A 17,099-nucleotide genomic window follows, 5' to 3' on the forward strand; every position below is an offset into this window, starting at 1 on the left:
CTAAGTGAATGGCATATGTAAAACCTTTCAGCTTAAGAAGTGTCTAGTTGATTTAGTTACTTCATAATGATAATCATCTAGATTTCAACAAGATTATTAAAACGGATTAAATTAACGTTTTCATATTAAGGTAAACAAACTTATAGAATAAGTTATAGTTAATTAAGATATGCTAAATAAAAACATGATTTAAAAAGAAAATACCAAAGAACGTACAAGAACACAAAATTTATGTGGTTCACCCAAAACTATGGCTATATCCACAAACTTATTCAATATTTATTATGACGATGGCAAAAAGATTTACAAGTACTACATATTATATGTATCAAATTAACATGATTCTCAAAAAATTTCCTTAAAATTTCCTCACCCCCCTCAGCTTACGAGCAGGAGGTGCTTTTGCATGTAAACTCTCTACAAAAACCTTGCCTAGACACAATTATCATGCCAACAGGATGAATTTCAAGTCCTTGCTAGAAACAAAGAAGCAATAGAAAATATAAAAATTTTCAAAAACCGATGGACTCTTGAGCTTGTCCCTCTCACAGCATCAGAGTGATTGAGTAGTATCATCTTGCATATGGGGCATTTGACTCAGAAGATTTGGCCGTACCACATCGCATTGTATTGCTTCGATGAGGAAGGAAACGTACGCTTGCATTAATCTGGTGTGAGTACTTGGGTGTGCTTACGTCAATTTCCACATCTTCTTTCCTCCAAAACAGCCATACTCCATCATCAAAGACAGCCGAGTCTATGTAGTATGAACCAGTGAGCTTATTTTTTTCTAAAGCCTGAATTACATCATTGCCAATACTTCTTTTTCCAAAAAGCAGTACCATGGAGAGATTTTTATGCTGCTGAAGACATTTCAATGTTTGGATGAGAATGATGTTGTTAGGCTCAGCCCCAACATATAGTAGTTTCTCCAAATTAGATTGTGACACAGTTTCTGAATCGGCTGGGCATCTTGGCAGAAATCTTATTACATGCTGGTTTGTCATCCCAGTTTCTGAGACACCAATGTCAAGACTCGCAACCTCTGGTTTGATGCTGTAAAGAGTAGGCTGAATGTCTGTGCTGACTTCCATTACTGGTGTGTTGCTTATCTCCTTTTCTTTTGGCTGATGTATCCCTTTGGAGTTTCGCTGAATGCTTTCCTTTCCCATCGGAGAAGGTCGAGGCAAGGCAGTCACTGAGGAAGAGGTCTGTGGCTGCTTCGGATGTAGCTGTGTTGGTATAGAGTGGAATGCTTTTTTGACCATTTCATGTGCTGGTTGGTGGCACAGGTGTTGAGTGTAATATTGAGGCAAAGTGTTAGACGAAGCTGCAATGGAGAATTCATCTGGAAACCCTTCTTCAGGCTTCAATGACTCAGTCATAGAAGATGGTATGTCCTTATGAGCTGGATGGATTTGTGTTCCTTCCTTTGTCGGAGACAAGGAAGTACCTTCTCCAGGTAAGGGAGTCATTCTTTGCATCGATCGTGTGTTGGATTCAGCAATCACCTTAAGATGAGTAGAGCTTTTGTCAGAAGAGTTATATAGCACAATAAAGGATGAGTAAATATCACAGAAAGTAATGCAATTACGCAAAACTAATAGGCAAGTGCCTACAATTGATATTAAACAGCATCATATAGTTGAAAAATAGTATTAAAGCTATTACCAATTTATGTGATTAATGCAACTTCAATAACATAATAAATGAATATTTGAACCAATTTTTTGTAATTTCTATCATATTAATATCCCTAACATCCCTCTATATAATTTATCATAAAAAGGGAAACTAAATAGTGAGACCATTAACATCTCAACAAGATATTTGAATCACCAAAAAGTTTCGAAAGATTAAACTTACAGAAGCTCTAGACTTGGGTTGATCAATCAGCTCAAGATTGCTTTCAGTTCCAGTTGCTATGTTCTGATTCTGAACAAGTGGAAGTCGCTGTGGTCCCGAAATTTCTCTTTGATGGTGCTGGTGCAGATCCTTGCAAGGACGAACTTGATGCCGAGGACTATCATCACTTGTGGTACTGCCACTCTCGGACATCACAATCTTTGATGCATCTGATTTCCTATGGCCAGTAGATGAGTTCATCAAAACATTGCTTGTAGAGGCTTGACCTCGAGAAGCATTGGTGGTAGCAGAAGTTAACTGGCCTAGACAGTTACGATGAACATGTCCATAACACCTACACTGGGAGCACACCATTTCCAATCCCTCATATTTAACTCGCTGCCATATTTCCCCAATCTTGATAAGAGCAGGAAGTGGGCGTGTTACATCAACTCTAACACAAAACCTTGCAAACTTACACATCTTTCTTGTTTCAGTGATGGGGTCAATTTTAAGAAGTCTAACACCAATAGTTGATGCTATTCTAGACAGAAAAGCATAGTATTCTAATGGAAGTTCTGGCAACTGTACCCAAACATCTACGTGTGTGATATTGGTCTCTGATGGCCTGAAGTTTGGAGCCCAGTTTAAAAGAGAGACACAGTAATTTGGGATCGACAAAGGTTCCTTGAAAACTACCATGGTATGATCCAAACTATTTGAAAGTTTCAACAAGAAGAATCCAAGACCTTGATCAAAAATCTGGTAAGGTCCAAAAAGAGACAATTGGGAGGCAAGGCGTGTGTAGAGGTTCTTACAGCTTATCATTTTGCCATGGGCATAGATGATAAAAGAGTACCGGAATTGATTAATGATTGGAGCCAGCTCGGTGGGGCTAAACTTAACCTCAACAGTTGTTGGGCACTTGTTTGCATCCATGTCATGATCATCACCTTCCTGGCATGCACGGAGGTTGAAGTTGAGGTTAAGTGTACTACTCTCTGATTCATCGGAGGAAGAACATTTCTTGGTCTTTCGACCATTCTTTCTTGAAAAAGCTTGTTCAGCGTACTCGTCATCTGTGTTCTCCGGGTGATGCACATGGTAGTTCCTGCACATGGTGTTGCTACGATTTTCCATTTGGTCTTTTACCTGGAAGGAGAAATGGGAAGAGAAGAGATGTTGAGCCAAGATGTAAATTTGCTTTGCTTTGCTTTGTCAAATAAAATTCATTTATTTTGAACAGTTAAAAAAAGAAAAGAAAAGAGAGTTCTTAACTTATTATTAAAATGAAATGACTCCTAAAAATTGAGGACCAAAAACATATTTAAATCACTATTTTAAAAATAGAAATGATATTAGGATATTGTATTTCTTTTTATAAAACCCGACAAAATTAGGCTTTCAAAATTTCAAAAACATCGAAAAATAAAATGGCATTATTTTATAGGTTTGATTCATTAATTAATATCAGCCGAAATAATTGAAAACGATTGCAATTGATGCAAACACACCAGAGTTATTTAATGCAACCCTTTTTACAAAAAAAGAGGTAAATATACCTGAATTTTGAAGGAAAGGGAAAGGAGAAGTTAGGTTTTACATTTTCAATTCAAATTTTAACTATTTTATTAGGAAATAAAAAATATATTGTGATATATTGTGATGTATAGATTATAAAATAAAAATTCAAAGTGACAGGAAGATTTAGACTTTTTAGTTCGTTATATACCAAATACCAACTTGCACTAGCCACTTTAAATGGGTTGTGCCTTATAAGAGATCCTTCCTTCCCCTTCTAATTTATTTTTGAGACTGTAGCAATATTTCTTTTTATATAAGTGCCTAATGTTTTGTCTAACAATAAAGAGTCCTCATAGGAACATAAAAATTCTCAACAATTTCACAACATTATTAAATTACTTTATTACTTCACTTACACATGGGTCATTAAACAAAATTAAAGTCATATTTGTTATGGGTCCATGCAATAGTAAAGCAAAATAAATTTATGATCAACAAATGATGAGGGTAGCAAATAAATTAACATGTATTCGTTACTTGCATCAATGGTAATATAACAATTGTGGAGCAACCGAATAGCAATATATAATCTATACTAAGTGCTTGAATTGAAAGGCCTTGTATAGATTATATTGTGATACATTGTGATGTATAGATTAAGTAGACATTTCAAAGGCCTTGTAACTAAATTGGCACCTTCCCATGTATAAAGTACTTGGAGATCTAGGGAGGAAAGAGTTCGAGCTGGAGTTAGCAGCATGTTGTAATTATTTCTCCAAAAAAAAAAAAAAATACCAACTTGCACTAGCCACTTTAAACTAGTTGTGCCTTAACTTGAACCAGAACACAGGCTATATTTATTTTTACAATGGATAGAAAAAATTGATCAATATGAATCATTGTATTACTCGTAAAAGAAGGGATAAATTTTTATTTTATTTTTTCATTCAATTGTGTGATTTTTGTACTAGATCTCCATGTTCTATTCTATTGATTGGCTTGGTAATGAAGTTGAAATATCTTTTTTTTTTTGGGTAAATAAAATATTATTAGAAGGGGACTACTCGTGTGGCTTCACTACCTGATTGTAATTATAATAGCTCCATAACTGCTCTTGGACTAAGAAATGTCTTTACTTATAAAGTTCTATTTATTTCACTATTTTTATGACCTTCCATTGCCATCGATTGACCACTTGTGGAAAACATTAAATCTACCTTCTTATGATTATAAATGAACCGAGTCTGAGTGTGCATAAACATGCATTTCTTTTTTAATTATTTTAGTTGGCATAATCGGGATTACCAACTTAAGCTTTGAACTAAGTAGCATGTGGCACGTGAAATAATGTGTGAATTAGCAAGAACATCTGGGAAGACTCTGACTTAGTCTTGAATGACCTTACAGAGTAAAAGTTTTAAGTTTTCTTTTATTTTTTATTTTTTTTAAGAAAAAGCCTCGAGGGGTAAGAGTCTTAAGTTTAATTACGATGAATGCGGTACAGATATTATCCTTAGAATGTAGTTTATTTTACTACATAGTAGTTAAAAATTGAAATATATTCTAAATTGTTGATAATCAAAGCTTTATTTAAATATTGATGACGTGCTTTTCAAAAAAAAAATGATGTAGCAAAATTCAATTAATTTATTTCAAAATAAATATATAAAATTTTAAAAATTTTACAATTGCAAGAATATTGGCAAAAATGGGCAAATGCCCATTTCGCACAAAAAAAAAGGGCAAATGCCCCCCATTTCCCAAACTAATTAGGGAAATAACCTTCTTTTGAAACTCGACTTTCTCAAAATTGAGTTTCAAAAAAATATTTCTAGAGCCCTATAGCGACGTTTTAAGGAGCTTATAGTGACGTTTTAAAGACCTATAGCGGCGTTTTGTAACTCGACCTCCATGAAATCGAGTTACATGTTTTTTTTTTACCTATAACTCGACTTCGTGAAGCTCGAGTTACAAAACACTGCTATTGATCATTTGAAATGTCACTATAGGCTCCTTAAAACATTATTATAGAGCTTAACTTGATTTTGAGAAAATTAAGTTTTAAAAGAGGGGCATTTCCCTAATTGATTTAGAAAAGAGGGTAACATGTTGATTTTTTTTTGCGAAAAGGGCAAAAGCCTATTTTGGCAGTAGAATATTGCCCTTTTTACGTGTCAATAGTTGTACGGAAATGCACATGGGTAGGTTGATTAAAGTCAACGTAGACTCATATACGGAGGAAATTGCAACCAAAAGAAAAGCAAACCTTCATAAACTTGGTACAATATTTGAGCTAGGGAAAAACTGAGAGGAATCTTTCAAAACTCTCTCATCATCTCATTTAAAAGGAAATCCATGATCTGAGTTGCTGAACTCAATGTAAAAAGAGAAAGATATGGCTTTTTTTTTTCTTTTTCTTTTTTTTTTTCTCTCTCTCTCTTTCTCTTTTATTTATTTATTTATTTATAATTTTCCAAAAATTGACTACCCACCAATGGTAGATGGGATTAAGCCTTTAACCCCAAGGGCATAAGGCTTACTTGGACATATAATGACAGCCATCCTACGCATAAAACTTCAGAAATTTGCACAAATTCAATTTCTTTAATTCCCCACTTGGTAACAAGCATACGTGACTATGCTTAGTAAAAGAAAAGAGAAGGTGTGCGACTAACGGAGGTCAACAAAAAAAACAAATGGTGGGCAAGTTATCAATGGGATCGGTAGTAACAGGGGTCAACAAAAGACCGATGGCAAATCTATGTATGCCTTCCATCATTAACTCTAATTTTTTAGATAATTCCATTTTTCAATATCAAGAAGAAATGCTCCAAATATGTTTGATTTTATTATTTTAAGAAATTAATAATTTGGAAATTTTATTCAATTTTTTTAGGTAAGGTTTAGCCAACTAAATTAGGGGCAACTAACACACAAAAAAAAAAAAAAAGGGGACAATTTTTTTTTGAATCCAAATTAGGGACAATTTATAAGTAGGATTGTAAGATATTGCAAGAGTTTGATATATTTACATATGATGTGGCACCAATAACATTAGCTTATAGGGAAGCCTCACCTTAAGTTTCAACAAATATGTAAATAGGCTTTCAACACCCCCCCCCCCCCCCCCCCCCGGGGAAAAAAAATTGCATCCCATTGGATGTATATTGCTTTATAAATTAACCATTTAGGACTTTATACAGTAAGTAGGTTAAATTAAATTATAGGCTAAAATGTAAAATTCACCCTTTAATTTCATCACTTTTCATATTAGTCCTTTAAGTTTGCAATTTATAATTTCAGTCCTCTAAATTTCAATCTCCTCAATTCAGTCCTCCGTTAACAATCTATTATCATTCCATCAATTCATGCCATTAAATTTCCCCAAACTACATCGTTTTGGTCTTAACTTAATATTTAATATTTATTTTATTATTTATTTCTTAATTTTTTTATAAAAATATTAATTACAAAAAAAAACCCCCAGAAATTAACATAGCAGCCCTCCCCATCCGAAGAGCACGACTTGAAACCCACCCACTCACGACCTTTATATTCTCTCTTTTATCCCATCTTTTCACCTCTCATGTGCAAGCTAGATGTAATGTGCCTTGAAGAGTGGTCTTGTTAGTTCAGTGATTTGGGGTGGGTGCTTTGTATATTTGGTTTGGTTTTTAGTTTCAAAAGGGGATTTTGAAAATGCCTATATATGTTTCAGCCCTTTAGGAGGGATGGCCAGATGGGGTTGTTGGGTATGAAGATGGTGGAGATGGGCATGTTCTAGATCTGGATACTACAGTCAAAGATGAGGCTTTGGATAGGGTTGTTGGAGCTGGTGTAGACTGAAGAAGATGATTGAAGAGCTGGACTTATCCGAGGTTCAATCTGTGTTCTTTTGTCCAATTCGTGTTCTTCAAATGAGGATGAGTGTTATTTTAATTTCTTATTTTTTTAATTAACATTTTTTTAAATTAAGAAATAAATAATAAAATATATATTAAATATTAAATTAAGGACAAAACATGTAGTTTTGAGCAGGCTAACGGCTAAAATGGATGGAATGTTAACGGAAGGCTGAATTAAGGAGGACTAAACTTAGGGGACTGAAATGACAAAATGCAAACTTAAAGAACTGAAATTAAAAGTAATGAAATTTAAAGGGTGAATTTTGCATTTTGACATAAATCATATATGTTAATCCTCTATTCTTTCTGTAACTCATCTTTTCTTTTCTTTTTTACCTTTTTTTTAATAGTAGAGGATTTGAATCTATGGCAACCTCTTTATAATAATAGAAATATTTTACAATTAAACTAAGTGGAATCCATCTTCTTCTTTTATTTTAATTTCTTTTTAATATTTTGAAAGTTAATGACCCTTGTTTTATTTCTCAAACTTTGACGTGCGTTCCTATTGATGATTTCATCACTGCACAACATTGTCACATTCTTGACATTGTCTCATACAAGTGCCTTCTTTACGGATGAATCCATTGTTGTGCCACACTATTTCTCCCACCATTTTCATTGAGACATAAATGACATTGTTTCATTAGCTAATAGATGATCTACATAGCATTGGAAACCTCATCGTAAAAAGGCTCCTGCTTTCATGCCTTATGCACCTCACATTGTCTAGCCATTGGTGCTACTGCAGCTCTAACATCGTCCGACTACCCTTTTGGTCACCATCCATGTGCCTCACACACCGGTCCAATCCAGTTTCTCATGCATTCATGTGTCTATTACAAAATTTTATGAAAGAAATAAAATTAAATTAAAAAAAGGGCAAGAAATTTGTTTCTAAAGGAATAGGTAAAGTTGGAAACGAAAAAGAGCTAAGGCCTCTTGTACCATTTGGGTTCATCATGTAAAACTCCTCTTGATTTACCTCTAGATAGAAGGATAAGAAAGATCCTCCCCTCGAACCACACTTGATCCTCATCAACTATCCCACCCAAAACTGACCAAATCTCCAATAAAATCCTCATCCAAAAATACATTAATCTACCGTCTCCCGCCTTCAACTCTCGGAACTCCCACTACCCTAAAAAGCTCTCCTCTTTTGCAACCATCCTTTCCATTAAAATCGAAAATTTCCTCAATTCATCTCATACACAACTTAATTTTCTATTACTTTACCCCCCCCCCCCTACCGTTCTCACTCTTCTATATGATCTAACTTTATTTTAATAACTTAAAGATAATATTCTAAAATTCAAACACAAAGAAACGAAAATGGAAGAATTAAAAGAGAGATGCTAGCTAGTGCCTACGGGCTTGTAGCCTAATTGACCCTTATTCTCTTCTCTAATCACTAATTTGATCCATCTAATTTAATTCTTCTCTCCTTCCCAATATATATATAATCAAATCAAAAGTCAAAAGTCATATAACTTAGTAACATCTAAAATTCACCCTGATATACGAAAAAAAAAACAAAAATGTGTAAAAGGCAGTAATTCCCAAAGCAAATCCATACAATCATTAAGTAAATAAGGAATGATAAATAAATATTAACCTTGAATATATATATATATATATATATATATATATATATATATAAATCAAATCAAATCAAATCAATTTCAAAGTGGAAAATAATATAGCTTAGTGACATCTAAAGATCGAATTCCCTTATTTACTATTAGGGAAAAAAAAGTGAGATCTGTATAAGCAGTAATTCCCAAAGCAAATCCAAACAATCATCAAGTAAATAAGGAATGATAAATATATATAAATCTTGAATCTCTTGTTATACTAATGACAACAGGAATTCAATCGTAGTATGATCTAAACCAATATAAAGAAAAAGTAGAGTGAAGCTTACCCAGAGTTTGATAAGATGAGCAAGGGCTTAAGCCTAGTAGCGCTTGTATAGATCCTACAAAAATCAAGAACAAAGTCATTAGTGATATGTGGGAGGTGAGTACAAATTATACACACACACATATATATATACTCGTCAATATTCTTAGAAGTTTGAGCTTAACATGCTTACCTTATCCTCTTGATACAGACGCATATATAGGGACAATTCTCTGAAGACAAAGATTGAAGAGAAGAGAAGAGAATGAGACAGAGATTTAGGGCTTAGAGAGTATGTCACAAAGAATATTAATCTACAGGGCCGCGGCTTTTATAGGCGCAGGAAGAAAACAGTTTCGTGGAAAGAGAGAGGAAGGAAGAATTCAACAATTGCTAGTGAATAAAAAATTGACACTTGAGGGGGGTCACCTCTAAGTTCACAGCAAGTGTTCCATTTTAAAGGAATGGCAGGCTTATCTAGGCTTCTAAACTAAACCATACACTTAACTAAGAGAAGAAAGAGATTCAATTTTTTGATTCGACTGTCTTATATAACCATGACAATAATGAATCTATAAGATGATCAATGAAAAATATTTAATTAACTAGAAGATAAGAAAGATAGTTTGAATGGAATATATATGCATATCTCTCTATCTACCTAATTATTAGTAAGACTTTAAAATATTACAAGTTGAGGATTGGTATTTTTTTGGTCAAACGGCAGAGCCCTTGATTAAGTTAAGAGGAATACAGGCGCAACAACATATGAAGAATATAATGGATTTAGGGAAAAAAATAAGAGTATCCCTTATTTTGTAATGCATTGATAAAGAAACAGATTTCTACCTAAAAAAGAAGAAGAAGAAGAAAGATACAGAAAGGAATTATTTATCTATATCTAGTTTGTCTGCCAAGGGCCCAAGATGAACAAATGCAATTATATGAGAGATGGGAATATTGCTGAGAGAGGCATAAGAAATAAATGTATGCACAATTTAGTACTTCATAGTTTAATGCTGTACTGCTCATACCTTTCTTAAATTTAATTGGCAATATTTCCAATGTCATGGTCAATTTTCTTATCTGTCAATTCCTTCCTCTTTTTTTTTTTTTTTTTTTTTTTTTTTTTTTTTTTTTAAGGGGGTGTCAATTCCTTCCTCAGTTAGATTAACGAGGAAATAAACTAAAATATTATATGGTTGGTAGTGACATGGGGTTCAAATGTATGCTAGTATGAATTAACCAATGTATATAAGATTATTGGAAAATCATTACCTGATTGAAATCGCTGGTCTTCCATAAAATATTATATATAAAATAAATAAATAAAAAGTGTATAAATAACATAGCTTAGCCATTAAGCTAATATTGATTATTGAAAGTCAAAAAAAGACTATATGGTTTCTCAAAAAAAAAAAAAAAAAAAAAAAAAGACTATGATATAACTTTTAAAATAAGGAGTTGTAAACCCATAAGATGTATGAGAATATATAATTTATTGTATAATTGCAACTCCCATCTTACCGTGCATGCTGATGTTGCGTGCTGATGTTACCGACATTAATCTCATATATGTACATCACCCCAACTCTATAATAATAATAATAATAATAATAATAATAATAATAATAATAATAATAATAAGGACAAAACTTAAGTATGGTACATAGATACTGTCTTTAAGTTCCCTTCTTAAAATTCAGTTATGTGGCCTTTTTATTATGAGATGGAGGTGTATTGTTAGTTAAGAGCTGCCACGTAGGTAAATTTAAGAGAAGAACTTAAGAAAAATCATCTAAGTATTGTACTCAAAATTTTCCATAATAATAATAAATTAATATAATGGTGATTATAAAAATGAGGGTATTACACCAACGATTAATTACTCCATTAATCTACGAGGATATTAGGTGTAATGTTAGGGAATTGCAGGCTGTTTAATTCTATCAACTTGGTGAAAAGATGAGGAAATATGATAGCTCACTCATTAGCTAAATATGCTAGGAAAATGTTTTGAATGCTAATAAAAGGCTAGAAATGATTTTTTTTTTAAATATTATTAATTTATGTTTTCTATTACAGAATTATTTTAAAGTTTCTTTTAGGCTATTTAAGTGATATATATGGGCTAATTAACTTATTTGACATAATTTAATTGGATAAATTAATACATGTGATCTGGTAGGCTTTTAGGTGTCACAGTTACCACAACAACATAGATTAACGAAAGGGATTAAATCTAAATGATACCTTTTTTTTTTGGTCATGGCTTCTATCCAATGTTTTCAGTGCACTAAACCCACTGCAATCATGACACATATTTGAAAATGGACACGTATCATGATCGTAACTGGTCTAGTGTCACAAGACATTAGACAAAAGACCTATCCTTTTTTTATTAAAAAGAAATCTAAATGATACCTGTAAGGACCAAAAATCTTGCACAAGCCCAACAGTGTTTACGTTTAATAATTCAAGGCCCAAAACAATGAATTTGTAGAGAAGGTACCAACAATAAAGCTCGTGGCGCTCTGATTATATGCCCTAATCACCTCACTTTTCATGCCCCCCTCCTCTTTGCTTCCACCTCTCTTATTTATACTCCTTGCCCTTGTTATCTCAGCCCTTCATCTCTCACCTAATCAACCTCATTTATTGACACTTGTCCATTCCCTTGTAGTCGATAATGGAGAGAAGCTCTTACTCTGTGCCTTGTACTGTTCAGGTCACCTCCACATTAATGCAACGGATAAAGCTGGTACTCCTTATTCAATGCAGCTAGAAAGCTTGGTGCAGAACATTCAATGCAGCGTTCATAGTTATCTATCTCAACCCAAATATTTGTAATATATCCAATACATCACCAATTTACCTTTCATATTTTTCCGGAACATCCCACTTCATCCTCGGGCTCTTAACTGTTACTCTACTCTACTCCTTATGCTTCACAATATGTCCTCAGGTCCTCACAATAGCCCCTTAAAACTTAGGCTATTGACTCCAAATTAATGGCCAAGTTTTAACTCCTCGGATGAACTTCCTACATGCATTTTGCTTTCACACGTACAAACGTCTTTTCGTTGCCTATGACACGCTCTTGACGCCTCGGAGTCCATGATGGATCATTTATGGTGTTAGGCGGCTCCTTGTCTCCGCACGTTCTACGGCTAGATCAACATTGTACGGCTCAAATTGCTCTTTCATTTATGAGCAGGAAAATTACCGCGCCTTTTTACCCTTATAAAAGCAAGATTTGGGGCTAGCTAAGGCTCATTTTGGAGTTTTGAAGGATTAAAGGAAAAGGACCTCTCGAGAAGCAGTTTTAAGCATTCTTCAGAGGTGTGTCACTTCTCCTATTGTTTCTCCTTCATTGTTTATTTTTCTTCTTCTTATCATAAAGCTTAATGGGTAGATATGCTAAGTTAGTGAAGACTGATGAGGCAAAGGCCACTTTTAAGGCCTGATATAGGATTCCTGACGATGTTGATATTCAACATTATGAGGAAGGAGAATGGTTAGTTTTACCCCGGCCACCCGAGTCAGTTATAATTCCCATGATCACTTTTATTGAAGGCGGAATGGAAATTCCCATGGGTAGGGTAACCCGAGATTTTCTTATAAGCTATAGACTTACCCCGGCCCAATGTTGCCCCAATGTCCTTAGGATCCTAGGATGTGTAGATGCCCTAAACCGCAACATGGGGACTAACTTATCCTGGCATGATGTAAACTGGGAATACAACTGCCAAAAAGGAGAAAAAACCAAATACTATATGAAGTGTAGGGTCCTAGCTGTTAGGCTGATTTCCTGCTTTCCTGACTCAAGCAAAGGCATAAACGAGGATTACCACATCGCCTCAGGGAACTGGTATGACGGATTACACTGCCCTACCCAAGATGGGGTGCCAGGTAGGGTTTCCGAGGACTGACATGATACTTAGGAATATCAATTATCTTCTTTTATAATCTTGTGTTGATTAACTCTTCCTAACAGTATTTATTCTACCACACTGCTCCAAACAAACCCTCTATAAACCTCTAGGACCTGAACAGAATTCTCAGGTTGGAAATATTTTTGCACAGGGACGGGCAGCTTAGAGCGGCCCACGTCATTCTCGGCTACACCCCTTCCACCAATCGTTTTTAGAGTCCAAAAAACGTAATCCGGGCCAGGGATCTTCGTTTGGCTTGTATTGACATAGTGGTGCCTGGCTTTTTACTACCTACGCCCCCTCTAGAAGGAACACAGGACGCACAGCTCCCAGCCCCTTTCGCAGCCAGACTACTTTACTCCCAAAGGCAATCCATTGCTCCCGCGGATGAGGAAAAAGAGTCAACACCCGAGCCTAGTCATCCCAAGGTAACAGATAAGGACTTTGAAGTCTTTTACCGTGAAGACGCCCCTCACAACTCACAACTTCCTTCAACAAGTAACATGGGCTTCCAAGAGAAAGAACCCGATCTCCTGGCTTTGCTACAAGCCCATTCCGAAAGTTCTTCCCCTCCTATAACTGTACCTCCCTGTCCCATCACCCCAATAGTGACACGTACCCCTCCCCTTGAGGCCGTGGACAAAAAAAGGAAAAAGGGTCAAGGTGGTAAGAATATCATTGAGATCGAGGAGGGAGAGAACCCCGACCCCTCTTCTAAGGATATTCGGGCGGGAAAAAACCATTCCAAGAAGCTTGCTCATACTAGAACTTCCAAGGAGACCAGTGGCGATCAACCAAGGAAAGTCTCCGCTTGGCGCCCTAGCTTTACTTTAAGTTCAGGCAGCCCCATACTTGATGATGCCAACCTAAGAGATCCAAAGAAGGGGAGCTCAAGTTTGGTGGCTGAGTGCTTGGAGAAGGCCCTATGCCTCCCCGAGGACATGGATGAGCTACGGTCTTTCCGCAAAAAAGAAGTCTTCCTGTCATTGAAACAGGATTTAGCTAAGGTATATTCCACAATTCTATACCATCTTATCTTTATTATTATTATTTCTTAGACGCATTACTTATATGACTTTTGTAATTGATGTACATTATAGGCCGTTCAGGCTTCTTTCATGGCTGAAAAATGGGTGGATCACTCCTTGGATTTAGCCAGAAAAGCTGAAAACAACGTGGAAGTCGCTGTGAAGGCTCAAAATGAAGCAGAACAAAATCTGAAGGAGACCCTCATCCAACTGGCCGAAGTGGAAAAAGCTCACAAGAATGCAGAATCTGCCTTGCAAAGTTATGAAACACAAGCAAATATTGCCCTTGAAGCCCAGAAGCAAGCCCTAAACCGACTGGCCCTAACTGTGGTGGAACTCAAGCAGGTGCAAAAGCAATTAGCATCTAAGGAGCAGGAAAAAGCTAATGCCGAGCAAGCAACATATGACGCTGGCATGAAGAAAGCTGCTGACAGCCTTACAGCTCAACTTAAGGGTGTCGCCAGTGCATTCTGTCTGGAAGTCTAGGGTCAGGCCTTAGACGTTGCGGGAGTGTCCGCTGAATCTGAGCTCCGAACTCCAGATAGAGTGTATTACCCCCCCTGCTCTACAATTGGCACCTACTCCTCCCAAGCCAACTAGTGACTCCAGTTCCATTCCTCCCTCATCTACAACCACTCCAGATCCAAACCCTTCCTCTGTTCACTCCAAGGACAATGAAGCAACTGAGAACCCTTCCCCTGCATCGAATTGGTAAACGTAGAAAATGAAGCTGATACAATGGAGGTGGGGCAGACAAAAAAGAAAAAGAAAGAGAAGGAACCAAAGAAAAAGAATGAGAAAGAGAAACAAACAACTACTTGACACATGAACTCAAGAATTTGTTAAAAGCTGTTTAGAGTTTAAAACTGTTTTTTTTTTTTTTTTTTTTTTGACATAAACTGATTTCAAGGAATTAATCGTAGCATAAATGGTTCATGTTGTTTACTGCTAACGTATTGTGAGATTCAAATATTAAATTTTCTGCTCATTGTCGATAGCAAGTTCTCAATGCTTAAAATAATAACTTTCATATACACATACAACACAATACGATCACCAACTTTGCAACGTAAGCTAGAATAATACCTATGGCACACATTCTTGTTACTTTGATGGAATGCCTTATGTATGGTGTTAATTTCTCCTAGTCTTTCAGCTTGAGGAACTAGACAAGGACTAAGTTCAGCTTAGCACTTTACTTTTTCTTATGGTGTTAATTTTCCTTAAACTTGTGGCCTGAGGAGCCGAACAAGGACTAAGTTCTGCTTAACACTTTGCTTTTTCTTATGGTGTTAATTTTACTTAGACTTGTGGCCCAAGGAGCCGAACAAGAACTAAGTTCAGTTTAACACTTTACTTTTTCTTACGATGTTAATTTTTCTTAAACTTGTGGCCCGAGGAGCCGAACAAGGACTAAGTTCAGTTTAACACTTGGAAGTAAGTTATGCCAATAAAGAAGCACAGACTAATAAAACCAAATAGGCCTACAACTTATACAAAAGAAGGTCCTCCCTTTAATAGTAATAACGTTGTAAATTGCTTACATTCCAGGGACGATGGACTATTTTTCTATCTAAATCTTCTAAACGATAAGCCCCCACACCTGCTACAGACGTGATTCTATATGATTCTTCCTAATTGGGCCCTAACTTACCCCAGGCATGATTCTTTGCTGTTCCCACCACTTTTCTCAAAACCAAATCTCCTGGCACTAAAGGTCTCGGCTTCACTCCTTTATCATATGTTTGCTTGAGTTTCTGTTGGTAACTGCTCATCTTCACACTGGCTACTTCTCTTCTTTCTTCAATAGTATCTAAACTATCACATAACATGTCATGATTGCCCTCCACATTATACTGGTCAGATCTCAAGGTGGGGAAGCCTGACTCCAACGGGATTACCGCCTCCATTACATATGTCATTGAAAAGGGTGTCTCGCCCATTGATCTTCGAGGAATAGTGCGATAAGACGATAATACATGAGGCAACTTCTCTACCCATCTTCCTTTAGAATCATCTAACCGCTTCTTTAACCCCGCCAAAATGACCTTGTTTGTAGCCTCAGCTTGACCATTTCCTTGAGGGTAAGCCGGTGTTGAGTACTCATTCCTTATTCCCAGATTCCCACAATACCTACGAAAGCTTTGCTGTCAAACTGAAGTCCATTGTCGGAGATCAGAGTATGCGGGACTCCAAAGAGAGTTACAATATTCTTCCAAATAAATCTCTTAGCATCTGCATCCCTGATGTTAGCTCGTGGTTCGGCTTCCATCCACTTAGTAAAGTAATCCGTGCCGACGAGGAGCCATCTTCTATTACCAGTCGCCCGAGGAAAAGGTCCGACGATATCCAAGCCCCACTTAGCAAACGGCCATAGACTAGACAATGAATTTTAGACTCCCCCTGGTTGATGAATGTTTGGTGCAAACCTTTGACATTTATCACACTTCTTTGCATGCTCCTGGGAGGTTTTTTGCATATTTAGCCACCAATACCCTTGAGTCATGGCCCTGTGGGCTAACGATCTTCCCCCAGTATGACTTCCGCATATTCCCTCATGCAACTCTTCCAATAAGGGCTCAATAGCTTCCAGATGTACGCAGAGTAGATATGGCCCGAGTAAGAACGTTTGTATAATTTACGCTCCTCAGAAGGCCAATAACGGGGAGCACTTCTCCGTACCTTCTCTGCTTCCACTTTGTCCTTGGGTAACATACCATATTTTAAGAAGGTCACAATCGGATCCATCCAACTCGGGCCAACGTGAATGCTGTGAATCCCAACTGCCGGGGCACCAGCAAGACTGGAACTCATTAAATCCTCCACCATCACCGTCCGCAGCAGCTTCGATCCCAAGGATGTGGTTAGCATGGCCAACGAATCAACATGAGCATTCTGCTCTCTTAAAATTTGTCTCACTTTGAAACTTTTAAACATGCCTAACGCCCCTTTGACTCTGT

The 17,099-nt window shown here is 36.3% G+C and overlaps 1 protein-coding gene across 2 annotated transcripts; it reads right to left on the minus strand.

Annotated features, from left to right (window-relative positions):
* Positions 1-379: 379 nt before the first annotated feature.
* Positions 380-9,523, minus strand: LOC142617912 (uncharacterized). Of its 2 annotated transcripts, XM_075790884.1 has the most exons (4): positions 9,370-9,523; positions 9,199-9,252; positions 1,867-2,997; positions 380-1,511 (listed from the first exon to the last, which is right to left on the minus strand). In XM_075790884.1, the coding sequence occupies exons 3-4, from the start codon at positions 2,983-2,985 to the stop codon at positions 573-575; spliced, it is 2,058 nt and encodes a 685-aa protein (XP_075646999.1). In that variant the 5' UTR covers positions 2,986-2,997; positions 9,199-9,252; positions 9,370-9,523; the 3' UTR covers positions 380-572. The 2 variants fall into 2 exon arrangements, 1 of the variants encoding a protein (XP_075646999.1); XR_012841105.1 differs by lacking the exons at positions 380-1,511; positions 1,867-2,997 and adding an exon at positions 7,536-8,110.
* Positions 9,524-17,099: the final 7,576 nt, after the last annotated feature.

The sequence above is a fragment of the Castanea sativa genome, chromosome 11, assembly GCF_040712315.1.
Source record: "Castanea sativa cultivar Marrone di Chiusa Pesio chromosome 11, ASM4071231v1".
In the NCBI taxonomy this organism is placed as follows: Eukaryota; Viridiplantae; Streptophyta; class Magnoliopsida; order Fagales; family Fagaceae; genus Castanea; species Castanea sativa.

Bases quoted from the DNA above. Each gene is read 5' to 3' on its own strand.
- LOC142617912 (XM_075790884.1), bottom strand. From the start codon at position 2,985: ATGGAAAATCGTAGCAACACCATGTGCAGGAACTACCATGTGCATCAC. The intron at 1,512-1,866 runs GTAAGTTTAATC...ACTCATCTTAAG, and splicing joins AACCCAAGTCTAGAGCTTCT to GTGATTGCTGAATCCAACAC.